The 16,467-nt window shown below is 43.4% G+C and overlaps 1 protein-coding gene across 4 annotated transcripts in view; it reads left to right on the top strand.

Annotated features, from left to right (window-relative positions):
- Positions 1-16,467, top strand: part of tjap1 (tight junction associated protein 1 (peripheral)) — a 53,406-nt gene that overhangs the window by 13,729 nt on the left and 23,210 nt on the right. For 2 of the 4 annotated variants that reach the window (XM_028988807.1, XM_028988805.1), the window contains exons 2-5: positions 4,645-4,815; positions 6,677-6,726; positions 10,542-10,727; positions 13,297-13,325. In XM_028988807.1, coding sequence (XP_028844640.1) covers positions 10,590-10,727; positions 13,297-13,325 — 167 coding nt within the window. In that variant the 5' untranslated portion in view covers positions 4,645-4,815; positions 6,677-6,726; positions 10,542-10,589. The remainder of the gene's footprint in view (positions 1-4,644; positions 4,816-6,676; positions 6,727-10,541; positions 10,728-13,296; positions 13,326-16,467) is intronic. The other 2 variants (XM_028988806.1, XM_028988808.1) reach the window with 2 other exon arrangements.

The raw sequence follows: 16,467 nt of genomic DNA, 5'->3' as shown, positions 1-16,467 counted from the left end.
AAATAATCCTAGCAAATCAGTGCATCTTTAGTCAAATGCTAAATACATGCACTTTTAATGATTGCCACTGAATTAAATGTTCTTCTGTATGTAAAAATGTGAAAGAGGAGGTGCATGTCAAACAGGCCTCATTAGAAATCTTTTTTTCCTTCTTTCCACATTCACTAGATGGAAGTAAATCCCGCCTCTAGTTCCTTAAGGTTTTCTTGGAAATTCAGCTTTGATTCATTGCACCCATTTGTATATTGATTTTATTTTCTCATTCTTTTCGTCTCTGAAGCTGGTCCAGTTTCTGAGTCATATGTTGCGCTTATTCATTATCTTCTAAAGAACTTTTCAGGTATAAGTCACTGATAATCTTTAAATAGGGCAGGCATTACAAAAATAGCATTAGCATGCAGCAGACTGCGTCTTCTCTGCGTGTCCTGCAGCACAGATCACGATTCACACGCCTGACCTTTGCCATCTCCCGTCTGTGCAGCTCAGCCACCAGCAGCAACCTGGTTTACCTGGCATAGAGGTGGCCTTGTGATAAGACTGCAGGCGCGCAACATGAGTCTAATGTAGACCCCTCTTCCATTAGGTTTGAAAATGTTGTTTGTGTGGAAAATTGAAGATTTTATAATGGCATCTGGCATCCCACAAGGCGGAAGACAGTCGAGCTGGCTGCTGTGTAGAGAGATTGCTGTTGTCCGTCAGAGTCTTCTGCCTGACGCCATATGTTCAAGGGCCAGACAAGGTTTTTTTTTGTGTGTGTGTGTGTGTGTGTGTGTGTGTGTGTGTGTGTGTGTGTGTGTGTGTGTGTGCGTACGTGCATGCTTGCACTGGATGAGATAGGACTTGACACCCACAGTGGGAGGGGCAATGGTGGCCTAGTGGTCACACAAACACACACACTCCTCCTTCCCACCTATGGACTCACTGACTTTCTAGACTCACTTTGTCGAATCTTTTTAAAATGCGTAACGCTCGTGTCAGCCCTGCCTGACCTGTGTCATGTGACCTGGCGAAGTGGAGCAAGCTGGTGGCGTGCTTCCAGAGGATGATGGGATTAGTGCACTGCACAGTGAAACAGGATTTGGCCGTGCTGTGCAGGGATTGTGTGTAAAACAGTGTCACTGGGACAGGGTTAGGGATTCGGTGTACGCAAGTTGGTTGGAACTGGGCTTCATTTGCATGGAAACTGGATTTTTTGGGGGGGATTTTGTGCTGTATGTGTCCACGGAGTGAGGCTGTAGGCAGTATTTTCATTGTGTTCACTGTAATAAATAGTTACAATGTAAAGTAATGAATGTGCAAACACAAATGAACATGGCAGCTCATGCATGCAAGCACCTGTATTTAAATGAGAAAATTGTCAAGACCCTTTGATTTGGACAATTGCTGCAGTAATTAATATGTTTCATATGACAACATGTTGTTTAATGTTAACAGATGAAGTATGATCTTGGAAAATGTCACATAATATACATAAACTCAGATGATTACTGAAATGACTAAAATTGGGTTTAAACTGGTTCCCTGGACAGGTTGTTGGGAAATAGTCTTGTATTGGTGGTACTGTATTGGTGTCAGGTCTGGCTTCAGGAGAAGACTACCTGGATATACTGAATATATACTGACCATCAGTGGATTTATTCATTTTTTGTTCCATGGGCAAGACGCCGCTGCTAGGGTTCTACCTGTGAAAGCATGGTTCAGGGAGCATGAGACATCACTTTCACACCTGGATTGGCCACCATAGAGACATTAACCCCAATCTATTGAATGTGCTGGAGAACACATTCAATCGTTTGACAAAATCTTTGTGATAAGATTAATAGAATAGACAGGTTTAATGAAAAAATGTCACAGTAGATGCATTATGTAATTTGGCCCGCCAGTCTACATTATTTCAGGAAAATGGGTGGAAATTCAATGTTATCATTACATTATTTATTTTAATAATTAGTAGATTATACATTAGGCTTGTCACGATACAGAAATTTCAAACTCTATACCAAGTCTGAGTATGGTACTTGTTACTTGATAGTATGTTTGATACTACTCGGCTTTGCTAAATTTGTCCTGCTGCTTGCTTTGATAGCGACAAGATTCTGTAGTGTAGTAGTTAACACGCAAAAGATCCTCGGTTCAATAGCTGGCAGAAACAGAACTCTTCCTTGAAGGGCAGTGGGGGGGGGGCTGCCCGCTGCAATGCCTGTTGAAAATTGATGTAGTCTGCTTCAGATTTCCATGATCTGACAGATGCAAAACTGTTTAAGTATCCATACCAGAGCTAATTGGTATCAAAATTGATGTTCAAAGAAGAGAAAGTATTTTTTGTTTATGTATAATTATTTGTTACCCAGAACCTAATTTTTAAATGATTTAAACCCACAGCTGTCAATAGGTAATTAAGTATCATTAAATTTCGTGTATCTTTCTTGCATCTTTTCTCTTTATTTAGGTCAGTTCTGAGGACACATTTGACCCCCACATAGTACTGTTGCCTAGTACTGCCCTATAAGATAAATTCATCTTTTGTTTATACATCGTGTGTTAATGGATTATTTCAGTGGCATCTTTTATTAATATCTGGATGCGAGTTATGCATGAAGTTCGCATGAGAGTGGACCACACCACAACCGCACCACATTTTCAGCCCTCGTGATGCCTGATTTTGCATCCAGACGGAAAGTAGCCTTTTTTTTCCTCCTGCTGGCTCCATGTGCAGGACCTCCCCGCCCGTCAGGTCTTCATTTACACGCCAGGAAGGAGCTGGACTTTGTGGATTGGCATTTTGCTGCAGTGAGCATGTAGTGCTTATTTGTTATTAAATAAATAATCGCTGCTGATTTCCATAGAAATGTTCCACTGAAACATGTCTGGTAGTCTGTCAGGTGAGCAGTTTGTGGATATTTTGACTGACAGGTCTATTACATTCCATCTGTAAATCCATTTAGCACTAGTGAAATGATAATTAACACATCATTCATGGCAGGCAGCAACGCATGGCTTTATAATTTTTTTCGTCCTATTTTGACATTCTCATTTTTATTCTATTGGCTTTTGAGGCTGTGACTCCTGGGTACCAACCTTTGACATGTAGCATATTTGACTTTTGTATAATGTCACTCTGAACCTTCCTGTTTTGGGGGCATCTGTTTGCCCCTCGCTCTGGATTTGTTAAAGCAGCCGTGTAAATTGACTGGCCGGTGTGTGTGTGTGTGTGTGTGTGTGTGTGTGTGTGTGTGTGTGTGTGTGTGTGTGTTCTGCTCAATCAGCATTGCTCTCCCAAGGCAGGTTAAAAGAATCATGAGCCTCGCTTCGTTCTTATTTCATTATTGTATGCAAATTGAGGGATCGTGTACCAGACGCTTGAGCAGCTCGCAGGGGTGAGAAAGGGTTGTTGGTTGGAGGGAACCTAACCAGCTGTGGTCGCTCGGGGACACACCACTGACCTCATCTGTAAACTAATGAATGAATCATTCCAGGGCTCTTACACAGCATGAAAAATATGAGAGAGTATTGAATTTGACTTTCTCCAAGATTAGTATCAGGGATAAAAATCTCTATTGGTCAGTCCCGTCCAAAGTAAAATGAACCTTTGGTGCTTTGATATAGACTAGCTAGGGAGGTGGAGGACTGAGAATAGCTGACATAGGAAGAGAATTCCAGCTGCAAGTGTATGAAATTTGTAAAAGTTGCAATTGTCCAAAGACCCAAAATGTTTAAACAGAATCAAGGATTCCTAGTGGGTAGGGAAATGGACCTGTAAACGGAAGGTTGCCAGTTGAAAGGTGCCAATGAGGTACCGTCCCCACACACTGCTCCCTGGGTGCCTGTCATGGCTGCCCACTGGTCACGCAGAGGACACATTTCGTTGTGTCACTGTGTGCTGTGCTGTGTTTTACTATGACTATCGCTTCACTCCAGGGAGCTCCCTGTCCCTCACAGTCTGGAGAAAATAGTTCTGTCTTTCCTCTACTAGATTAGTTTAAAAAAAAAAAAAAAAAAAAGTGACAGGGCATTATTTCTGAACTGGCAACGAGTACCTAATGAATTACATAAATACATAGATAAATCAAGAAGGAAACATGCTCTTTGCACTCTGATATTTTCTGTCATTTGTGCTCAGTAGTATCAAAGTATCACCTACCCATCTTACCCATTCATTACCCATTTAAATAATGTGTGTGGCTGAAGTAGAATTGTGTAGGATCCCTGTTAGTCCCCTTTGAATGGGTCTGCACAGTTTAATAAATGTATAAGAGCAGACTCGTCTTCATGACCTGTATGTTTTAAAATGTCTGTGGCGGTGAGTTGTTCCCCTCATTTTGGACCAGCCTTCACAGTCCAGTGATGCTACAGGAATCTTCCGCTCTCTTGTGTTAAACTGGCCTTCCTCTTTCTACTGGAACACCTTAATTAGCATCCAAGGGCTTGTGGGGTGAGCACAGCAGGATTTGTCGGGGGGGCTATTGTTTGGGTCTTAGTACTGTGCAATATCTGAAGGTTAATGTAAAGGAGGGGGCTGCCTTAGACACTTGCACCAGAAGTGAGGCTTCGTTCGCCTTGTGACCCGTCCCTGCTGGCCATTGAGTGACAGCTGAAAGCACTGACGCTGCGCTGTGTTTTTCCATCCGCCTTCTTTTGTATCAGGTCATCATTAGCCACAAGGATCACATGCCAAGAGTAGCGGCTGCGGCGGCAGGAGGAGGAGGGTGAGTAACTGGAGAGGTGGAGGTAGCGAGCGCTGGATTGAGTTTCCCTGGCGACTGGAGAGATGCACTAGGGGTGATGACTCTGGAGCTTGCAGCATGCGCACTTAAGGTGAGGGGCTGTTCGCTTTCTTTTGCCGTTGTGTAACTTTACATGACCTTGGTGCTTTCTGTCTGTACTATAACCCCACCCTCGCTGCCCTTCTGTCCGGTTTTACAAAGACCCCCTCTCTCTCTCTCGAAATCACCGGGTTTTTGTTATGGCTCCCCCCCCCTTTTTATCTTTTATGTACTTTTGGTCGTCATTCTGCCTTTAATTTGGATACATATTGTCTGTACGCATGTCGCTTGGTGGATTTCTGGGAGCCGTAATTGGCTCGTGGTCCATCTAGTCATTAAGAAACTGGCCAGTCAGTGAATCAGTTGTGAAATTATATTAAACATGGATGTAAAGTCCAAATAAGTTGAGCTCATTTAAATCATGGGAATGAATAAATTTCAGCAGTATAGTCGGAATCAATGAAGCAGTGTGTTCGTAGTATAATTAGAGCGGAAATGTCAAGTCTTTGCAGATGCATTAATGTAAATGCATGTCTGGGAACTCCCACTTGTAGTCTGTTGTTGAGGAAGCTGTGTGGGAAGGAGAGGTGAACTTCATCAGGTCTTCTCCAGGGCAGGTCTGACATTGACCGGAACAGGCCAGGATATTACTTTACCGGTGGTTTTCTGCTTTGGCAGCTGACTACAGTCCTTTTCCAAAAAAAAATATTTATTTATTTTATTTCTTTGTGAAATCCACAGTCTCGTAAGCCATGGCCGCCTCACCCTCATTAAATTATTAAAGCTGAAACCAAACAAGAAGAAACAGAGCCCTCTTCCGCTCTCTTCTGTTCTGCCATGCCCAGATGCTGGTTAATAATAAAACACCACCTTCCTCTCTTGTGCCCTCAGCCTGATGGGTGCCGCTTATATCTGTTTAGTCACTAACTTAAAAATATTAAAAGGAGTCACAACCATTTGAGGTCCACCACTGGGTGGTAGTGGTTAAGACACTCGTGTGTGAACCTGAAGACCTAGGTTCAAACCCCACTTACAACCATTGTGTCCCTGAGCAAGACACGTAACCCTGAATGTCTCTAGGGGGACTGTCTTTGTAAATACTGATTGTAAGCCACGTACGTCTGGTAAATGCCATAAATGTGAACGTCCACCAGTCTGGGAAGTCTGGTTTGGCTATGCAAGTGAAAGTAACCCAGCTTCTGGTGGCGAGTGAGCTGTATGTGTTGATGCTGTGCTGTAAGGGCAAGGAAAGTGTTTATATGCTGCACACTGAAGACAGATGCACACTCGTTCTTTCTTTGGATAGGATTTTAAAAATGTCAGAAGAAAAGAGATTGAGTTTTGGTGAGTTACTGCTTTTGGCAGAAAAAATGCTCACTTATACATTTTCCTCTAGGTGTTTCTAGATTGGGAGTCTTATCATTCTCATCACTATTAATTTTTTTTTCTAGATTGTTGCGTGAATAAGTGTTGCTGGATACTTCCAGAATTTCTAAGCGTCATCTGTAAGGACACTTACAACAAGATAGTTACAACTATTTGTGGGTAAAACCTATAACAGCATACAAATGCAGTTCATTTGTGGCTTTGGATGTCCAAAACTCAGATAAATAAGTTTCTAATATTCCAGTGCATCCAGTGCATATTATTATTATTTTTTATTTATTTATTTTTACCACTTTGGAACTGAATCAGGGAATCGATTAGAAGCACGCTGATTTAGAGCAACCGGAATCGGTTACATTTCAATGGTAGTGTTGAATGTAACTGGGGTGGCTGCCCAATGTCCGGTTCCAGTTCCCCCACAATGCTGAACTGCTCCCATCCTAATTTATGTGGAAAACCAGCAGAATTTGTCCTGGGTGGCGAATAGCCAAATCATAGTGACCTTTTGTACATTTTGTCTTTTGCAGATTGGCCTGGACTTGTGGATGAAGAATCACTGAAACCCAGCTTAGTTTGGGTAAGTTTGTAATTGTCCTGTAAACATTCATTTGTCTGATTTGTGCACAATTAAAAACTGGCAGGGTGGTTATGACTTTATGTTCCATGTGTTTCCGTACCGGGGCAGTGGTGGCCTAGCGGTTAAGGAAGTGGCCCCGTAATCAGAAGGTTGCCGGTTCAAATCCCGATCCGCCAAGGTGCCACTGAGGTGCCACTGAGCAAAGCACCGTCCCCACACACTGCTCCCCGGGCGCCGGTCATGGCTGCCCACTGCTCACTCAGGGTGATGGGTTAAATGCAGAGGACAAATTTCACTGTGTGCACTGTGCTGTGCTGCTGTGTATCACGTGTGACAATCACTTCACTTTACTTTACTTTTTATGTTATATTAAAAATGTGCTTTTCAGAACCGCTATTTCATTGCTGCAGTTGAGGTTTTAGAGCAATATGCATGGTAGTATCCGTATCTGATACCAGAACACACACTGCAGGATACTCCACCAGACATTAATTGGGAGTTGAAGGAAAATTGCCCGTGTTTTTGTCCTCGACCAATTTTTGCTGCAAGCCGTGGTGAATCTGCTGGTTTCTTTTCAGCAGAGCTGGTCTCTGCGGTGTCCATTAAACAGCATGACACACTCGCTGCCTCCCTTCACACCGGCTTGATGTTTACTGAAGCCTCAGCCTTGCGGCGTGGGCCTGCAGTGCCAGTTAAGGAAAGGGGAATGGGAGCTGACAGGAAGGTGAGGGCCTGGCAACGGAATGCTGGTGGTGCATGTCGTGATTGGGGTGGAGGAGGGTTGTGCATGGATAAACGCCACAATCACCCACTTGATTACAACTCCAAGGCAGTAATTCCCACAACCTGTTCGTCGTTTGAACATCACCTCAAGAGTCCACATCACCGTTAGTCTTCAGAAGGAAAAAAAGACAAAATTGAATGGCAGTGAGTTTGAAAAACAGATTATCAACTTGTCTTCCTTGTTCTGTGTCGATGTAAACATGCTGTAAAAATATATCTGAGTTAATTGCCATTTAACTTTTGTACTAAACCGGCACACTGTTATGGTGGTTTATTTATTCATTCATTTATTTTAGTTCAGGTGACATCTTTTACTGATATTTCAGCAAAGCATTATGCTTGGGTTTTTTTGCTTATAATAATATATAAAACATTACTTATAAATTAAATAGATCAAATTGTGTTTATGTTTAAAAGTGTTTAGTCAGGCCATGAACCGAGCCATTCACGTTCGCCAATCACTTTGCGGCGTAACACCGCTTCCAGCAGGATCATCAACAGACTGGCACATTTCCTGTTCCAGGCTCTCTAACAGATGTCAACATTTCTACCTTTACCAATAATTGCCTTCAGTGGTTCATGCAATTCGATAATGAGCTCGCTCGATAATTGGGTGACTCGGAAAAGCTGTCACTGACTTCAACTGAACTCTTTCACTGCTTTCCTCGTCAGAACGAGATTTCACCACAGCGGAGATTTGTCAGGATGCCAGGATGTTACAGTAAAAGTAAACAAGCTAACATTTATTTAATAGCTTTTACTATTACTTTTATATTATGATCTTTGTGTAAAATTATTTCATGTCTCTTCAGGCCATACTGCACTTTTTGTCAAAAACTGAAAGTGAAGTGATTCATTGTGATACACTGCAGCACAGCAAATGGTGCATACAATAAAATGTGTCCTCTGCTTTTAACCCATCACCCTAAGTGAGCAGTGGGCACACATGAAAGGCGCCCGGGGAGCAGTGTGTGGGGACGGTGCTCAGTGGCACCTCGGAGGATCGGGAATCGAACCCTGAAGTATATCTCGTGCTGCTGAGTTTTACAACCAAAACCAGACTGGCCCCAGAGCTACTGTGACCAATTCACAGAGAACATTTATATAGGGGGTTGTACAAATATAAAAAGTGCACATCCATGTTTAAATGGCAAGTTTTTGAAAGGTTAAAAAATGACTTTTTAATCCTGTATGCGTTTCTGTCAGTCCCAGTTCAAAATACAGAAATCTTGATTATGCGGTTCTTTGTGATACTGCCTGAGCAGCACAGTGCCATGTTACAATGTTCAGTCATTCATTGTGCGTTCCTGCTAGAGACCCGCACACTTTCTACCTTTCACTTTCTACCCACTCCACATAGTAAGAAAGCACAGAAAAAGTCCAAGGCCCTCATGGATTCTTTTTGTCCTTTTTGAAGGAAAGGATGAATGTTTAACTTGCATCATGAATCATTCACAAGCCACAGCTCAGTGAGTCACATTTGTCAAAGCGGAACATGCAGTTCAGTTTTTAGTTGCAGTTTATATCTGTATAAAAGTCATATTTGCCTGGTGTGTGCTTTTGTGTTTGTGGTGTAGGTGTAGAACTCAGCCAGTTTTGTAAAGTGGGGAATTGTCCCATTGCGTCAATAAGGAGGGCAGCCTGCCAGCCAGACACGTTTTGATTGGGTAACTTCCACGCACTCACGTGTGTTTCCAGCCCTGCAAATGAACAGCAGAACTAGGGAGTGATTGATCCCCCCCCACTTTTTTTCAACAGTAAAATGCAGTGGTGCACCAACTAATTCCTGTGCAGTCTGTACTTCCTGGCGTTGAAATAATAGCCTATGATTGAGGGGATGCCATTGGATTAGACGCAGGGTGCTGGCCGTGACCCCGGAAACCCAGGAGGGATCAATGAGGACCCGTGATGTTGGTCATGTGTTCTCGCCTGACTGCAGGGTGTCAAATTCTTTCCCCACCATAAGCGTCAGGCACCTTGCTGAAACTCTCATGTGTTGACCCACCAGGCTGCCGTTCCGGTCTTATCTGCAGTCAGATTCTTGGGCTCCTGCAGGAAACGCAATCCGCACAGTGACTCAGTGTTGGGAAGCAGTTTGCTCCTATCAGATTTGCTTCCAGTTAGTCTAAAAATGTAGATGCAAATCCAGTTTGTTGGCGGTATTTGAGAGGTTCAAGGGTTTTATTTGAAATTCAGTTCTTGGTCTTTCCCTTATGCTTAACTGGGTCATTTTCAGTTGGATCCGTGGTGAATATCAACCCACACAGCATCTTATCTTATCTTTCATTTAAAGTGTTTATATTGTCTACAATGTTATTGCCATGAATTTGGGTGAGAAATTTACACATTGCAACAAGGAAAAACTTCCAAAAGTCCATCACACCGTCGACACTGATGGGCCGTGCATCCAGTTTCCGCACTCTTGAGCTTAGCTGCTGTGATTAATGCTGCTCATGCTGTCAGTGAGTGGACAGAGGCAAACGAATTTGCATATTGGAAACACACCCCTGCTGGAATCAATTGCTAGCTTGAGGGGAGACTTGGTTTCGCGGCCCTCCCGTGCCTCATTTGTTTCCTGCCTAATTCCCCCGGCCTGGTCTGTTTTGTGAACAGATTCACTTCTGTTTTGCCTCTAGTTGCATTTGGCAGATGTGTGTGTAGTCACAGACTGAGGCCGTTTTGTTTTTATTTATTTATATATATATATATCCCCTCCCCTTCCATAAAGGCACTCTCTAACACAACACAGCCATTGACAGATGTTTGATGGTTATTTGATGTGGCGGCATCCCTCTTTCCCCACCACACCCCTCCTCCCATCCCTCTTTCCCTCTGAAAGCCTGATACTAGGCAGCTGCCCACTGTTGCTACCGCTCTCATCAAAGCCTATCGATTTAAACGGCTCTTTTCATCGCAGTGGCTTTGGGGGGTAGTGAGGAGAGAGAAAGAAGCTCCACAGAACTCCATAGTTCTTTTGCACAGGGCAGGGAGCAGGGCTGGTGCCTTCTGATGGTCCGTTCTCTCTTCGGCAGGACAAAAGGACAAGGGGACAGTTTATGGAGAGACACTGAGCGCTGAGAATGAGTAGCGCCGGGCCAGCCAGGAAGCCATACCGAAAGGCGCCACCACAGCACCGCGAGACCCGCCACAGTGTGCCTGTCTTCAGGGAGGACCTTGCTGGAACCACCGGCCCTGCAACCCCTCCCGACCCCAGCCAGGTAATTTGCCTCCGAAACCATACCAGCACCCCCGTTTTGCAACGCACCAGGTTTACGGACCCCTGCCCGGCGAAATGCCCGTCAAGTCCGTCTGATGCCAAGCTTTTCTCCTCCTCGTGGTCACTGGCTTCAGACAGTGAGCTGGATGTGTCCAGTCTGTCTAGCCTGGACCTCACTGTCCTGCCTCCTCCTCGGATCTTCAGTCATGGGGCCGTCGGCACAAGCCTTCCCCCAAAGCCTCACCCCACCCTGAACCGTTTCCTGAGCCGCAGCGAGGACCTGCTGGTCTGCTCGGGCGATGAGGACCTGCCAACCTCTGAGGGCTCACAGCAGTGCGTTAGATCTTCCTCAGCATCTCGAAGCCTGGAACGCTCGCTGGTCTTCAAGGAGAAGGCTGAGATCCTGGTACATAGGCCACCCCCTTTACCAAAGAAGCCCGTCCCACCAAAAGGCATCCTCAAGCAGCCTAACCAGTTAGGTGTGAGCCCTGCTGACATTCTACGCAAGTCCAAATCAGCAGAGATGCTGGGACAGAGTCATGGACGCAGTCGTAAACCTAAGAATCCTTCACTAGATCGTGACGCAGACCGTGGCAGTTTAGACCGTGGTAAGACATCCCCTTTGGGACAGGCTGCATCAGTGTCCTCTGCTTCTCCAACCTATGCTCCACCCGAATGGAAGAACCAGATGCTTGAGGAGAAGGTGAAATTCTCCAGGTTCCTGGATGAAATTACGTTCCGTGTGCTGAGTCCAGCCAGCCTGCAGATGCTTGGGGGCAAACTCCCTGAAGGCTCCAGGGCTCAGAAGAGCGGCCAGAACCAGCAGCCCAGTGCTGCTCAGCCACCCGAGCACAAGTCACATGCGGACAGGAAAGGGGAGAAGAGACCGTGGGACAACTGGGCGGCCCACCACCGCGCCAAAAGATCAGAGAAGGAGCTTGATAAGGACGCCAGACCCAAAACCTGGCACATTCCTCTGAGGAAGGACAGTCCCGACCGAGAGCCTCAGCGCCACGGTGCTCGGCCTAAAGCTGAGGGCCACGTTTATGTACGTTTGGGCGGAGGCGGGGATTCCTGCCAAAGCAGCGAAACCGAATGGGAGGACAGGACCCGGAGAGGGACCCTGCACCAGCCCGGCCAGTTGGATAACAGGACACACCGTAAAGATGTTATTGATAAATCACTTCCACCGAAGGGTGGCCTGCCGACCTCCCACTCCGGGGTGGAAAAAGCGCCCGCATCACAGCCCACGACTTTTTCTTTTTTATCTCAGATCAAGGTATGGTGAGCAGGCGGCGTTAAACCCTTCTTCCCACTATATGGTGTACATTGTATGAGTGACATTTAGCTCATTTCTTCCCATAAAATAAAAATTATTACATATTCATTCTGATGGTACTGAAGATTCCAGATTGCTTGGGTACGCTCAAGAAATGCAGCGTCTGATTACACTGACTGGCACAATGTTCTGTCGTCCAATTTATGCAAGCAGAAGCATCCGCTATGCTTTCACACTTGAAGTTAAGATCAATTAGTAAGCATTCCAAACGAACAGCATTATTCACATGTGAATTATGAACACATAACCCGCTGGTATTTATGTGTTTATGGGAAGAACTTATCTATATTTAGCCTAAAAACAAAACACACACATAATATATGAATAAATAGTATATTATATATGTATATGTAATGTAATGTGTATATAATAAATACATTTAAATACTTTATCAATAATTTCACCTTCTAATAGTTGGATCTTTGCACAGCTCTAGTTGGTAGATCACATGTTATACTCTTTGAACCACTTCTAGAGGACTGAGTTCTTTTAAAGAGGGTCATATGTGAAAACACCCCGAAAATGTCAAGTTGTAAATTCCACCGTTGTGTCCAGAGTCCACTGTACAAAGTCTTACATTAGTATGCAACTCAAATGGCTGCCATGGTTCTGTAAGCCGACGACTGACCCCCAACATTTATTCATGCAGTGAGCTGCAGAATTACGGCCCTTTGCTTGGCAGGGTGACAGCGCTGTCAAATTGATTTCATAGCACCAAAAGGGATATACCTATTGGCCTTTTCTGCTAAGAGCACATCATGTAGAATTCTGCTCCTGTCACACACTGTTTAACTCTTAGCTCCCTGCCTCAACGTCGTACTGCAACTTTGCAATAGAACTAGATCAGTCTTTCCCTTTTTCCATAGTCAGGTTTTCACATTGGTGTAATAATATGATCATGTAATGTATTTGATCATGACTTTAGCTGTATATTCGAAGAAGTGAGCATACCATTTCAAAATGCTGTTTGGGACCACTCTTAGTAGTTATGTGGAAGAAACGTGGACATTTGGTTTCATGAACAACCGAAATGTGCTGCCAAGCTTTCTGTTTTGTATGGATTTTTTTTTTAATTGCCGTTTTTTTTAATTGCCTTTTTTTTTTTTTTTTTGGTCCCCCATTAAAGACTTTGTAATAGTAAACATTGAAACCGGTGTCTCACAAGGCATTGATGTAAAGGGTATCATCATTCCATCCAAACTAATGCTGCCCTCTCTTCATTTCCCTCCAGGAGTCCTTATCAGACGCCGACAGGATTAAGTAAGTTTTTTTTTCTCGTGTTTCATGTGTTGACTGTCCTTGATGTCAGATATGCTAAAGCCTCAGGATTGCTGGCCGCCTTGTTGATGCGTTCCTCTTCTGTTTGTGTTATTACAACCTTGCTAGTCCTTTCTAATATTTATTGTGAAGGCATGGGGCTCATGCACCTTCCTTCCATTTACATTTACATTTAGGGCATTTATCAGACGCCCTTATCCAGAGCGACTTACAATCAGAAGTTACAGGGATAGTCCCCCCCTGGAGCAACTTAGGGTTAAGTGTAGGGCTGCACGATTTGGGGAAAAATACATATTGCGATTATTGAGCTCAATATTGCGATATGCGATTGCGATATGATAAAGGACACTTGCTTGTATATCAATGAAAAGTCGCATACTAATAGTGAAATGTTTAATTTCAAAGTGAAACATACAAACAACCTGAAATGCCCAGTGCTTTCAAAATACAATCTTCTACAAAATTAAATAATCACAAAAAACTCTTTACATTACTGTCGAATGACAAACCCTGGTAAGGCTAAACAACTGTTTTGATTATATTTGGCCATTATAAAATCCCGTAATATAGTTCTTACATTTAACCAAACCGTTGTTTGGAGGCTGACTTGAACACAGGGATGCATAGCTTTGCTAGCATAGCTAAGGTTAAGACTTATAAAACAGGATTTTATAATGGCCAAATATATTCAAAACAATTGTCCCGCTTTACCTATGAAATGTAATCCCCCAGGATCTGGTTTGGAGCGTACAGCGGTTTGTACAGCCCCAAGCAGCACAAGAGTGAGGCATTTTTATGCACTTCTCTCCATAGACATGTATATGCTTCACGCCACAGCAGAGCCTCTCGCAATATGGCGGTGACGTTGACGTACGATGCAGCGCGTCATGCGTCGTCTAACCATGTCTCTGAATCGAAAGTCATGTGACCAAACATGTCACATCCGACTGAGATGTGAGGCGTGAGATGTGAGACTTCACTCAGCTCGCAAACTTTGAGAGAATGGATCGGCAACATACCCCATCCATTCCATGTACTAATCATTTAAATCGCAGCTTTTTGTGTTCATGTAATCGCACAGACTGACATTGCGATTAGATTAATCGTGCAGCACTAGTTAAGTGTTTTGCTCAGGGACACAATGGTAGGAAGTGGGATTTGAACCTGTGACTCCGTAGTCTTCTGGTTCATAGGCTGGTTCATAAGCTACTACCCCCCCTTCCCTCAGTTGAAATAGATCAACTTTTTCAAACTAAAGCAACGTGTGCATGAAGGTAAACGGAGTGAGAACTCTGCCTTATGAAGGATTGTACTATTCAAAGACAAAGTAATCCTCTTTTGCTAGGATAGGTATTATTCCTTTGTCATGGTGCACTGTATCCTTGTCATATTGGTTGTTTTTCCCCATCCTTGAAGTCTTGTTTTCCTCATTAATGGCTGTTGAATTAATTCGAACTTTGGCTTTTGCATAGATTAATGTTGCACATTTTTAGAAAGTGAGTCAGGGCTGTCTTGATCAGGGAAGGTGGCTCCGAGTTGGTAGTCATGAAGTTTTTTGCTGCGAGGTCTTGTCGACATTTCAGCATTTGGTGGCCTGAAGCCCGAGATCTTCGGCTTGTCTGGTCACTGCTTTGGTGGCCAGTGCAGTTTGGCAATTGTACATGTAACCTTTTTACAGGGAAGATTTAAGGAACACACATTTAAGCTGTGTTGTGGTACTAGGCAATCACTAGTCCTTTTTACAGCACATCCAACAGAGTGTTATCCTGCTTTAATGTGGCCACTGATGCTATGGCCCAGTATCACAGTATTTAGTATCACAAGTCACTTTAATCCTTATGCTTGTTATTTGTAAACGAATATATCCCACTGACTGCCGGGTGCCATTGTAAGAAGATCTGTGTTATTCCCCTTGCCTGGAATAATGTTATGGTGGTAGTTTATTGAGAAGAAATCCATGTGTGATGTTGCTTGAGTCAATGAAGGGTTTACACTTACACTTAATTTCAGTTTACCCAGTTGTAGCCTTTAGTATGGAAGAAAATCTGATTTAGAAATTTTATCAGCCCGGCCTTGGTTCCTCTCCTCAGGTTTCTGGATTTTGTGGGTTACTCTCTTGCAACTTTTTCTTCTCTGCTCCAAATCTACCTTCTGCCTGCAGTTATGATCTACTGCTAAGCCTGAACATTTATTGACTGGGCTTAGTTTTATTTCTTATCAGTTCACTCCCTTGAGATATTTAGCAGTTATATTTTTGTGTGTTTTTTATTTATGTATTTTTTTAAGGTCATTAGAATTTAAAATGAAACTCATTCAGTTCCACAGTATGCAGTTGCATAATCCTTTGCAAATCACATTATAAAACATGTGATTTAATCTCATGAACATGGCCCTCAGTGGGTGGGTCACAGGGACTCAGACTTTGCCAATATTTGGCCCTTTATTTCTTCTTGTTGACTCTCATTTGGACTAAATACAAAAGTCTGTAATGAGGCAATGGATTTTCTCTCTGTGTGTGTGTGTGTGTATATAGACAAGGTTGAGTATGTAGCCTTTTCTCTAAATGAACTGGAGCTGAGTGTGCTGCTTCTCCCACAGATCACAGAGGCATCACATTGATTGGCCTAGATGCTCTGCTGAATGGTTAGGTCATGCCTATACCTAGGTCATATTCGGGTTGTTACTTCTTTCAAGCTTCTGTTGTAACTTCATTTGGCATGCCCTACAAAGGAAAGCTGTGCTAGACTAATGGCAAGGTTTGATCTATTTTAATTGCACTGGTGTAGGCCATCCAGTTCTAAATATTCTTCAGTAATTTGTACTAAATAATGATTATGGCAGAAGGATCTATTTTAAATTGCACATTTCATACACTGTGGCCCAATAATCAAATAAATAATTTCAAATCTCTTGTGGCACATGTGATTGGCATGAAAGCCATTTTACTTATGACAAGGTGCATTATCTGTTGCTGAAACTGGTGTAATTTTTATTTAGTTTTCATTTTGTTGTGTTAAGCTGCAGCTCAGTTTGTCAGATAGCTTCTTTGCTTTTCTTTTTAGTGTGTATGGATGGCCTTTTTTCTCTCAGCATATTTTAGAATTTTCAATAGATTCAAATGATT

The sequence above is a fragment of the Denticeps clupeoides genome, chromosome 8 (genome assembly GCF_900700375.1).
Source record: "Denticeps clupeoides chromosome 8, fDenClu1.1, whole genome shotgun sequence".
In the NCBI taxonomy this organism is placed as follows: Eukaryota; Metazoa; Chordata; class Actinopteri; order Clupeiformes; family Denticipitidae; genus Denticeps; species Denticeps clupeoides.
The sequence above is the reverse complement of the archived record's forward strand: the minus strand, read 5'-3'. Positions and strand labels throughout refer to the sequence as shown.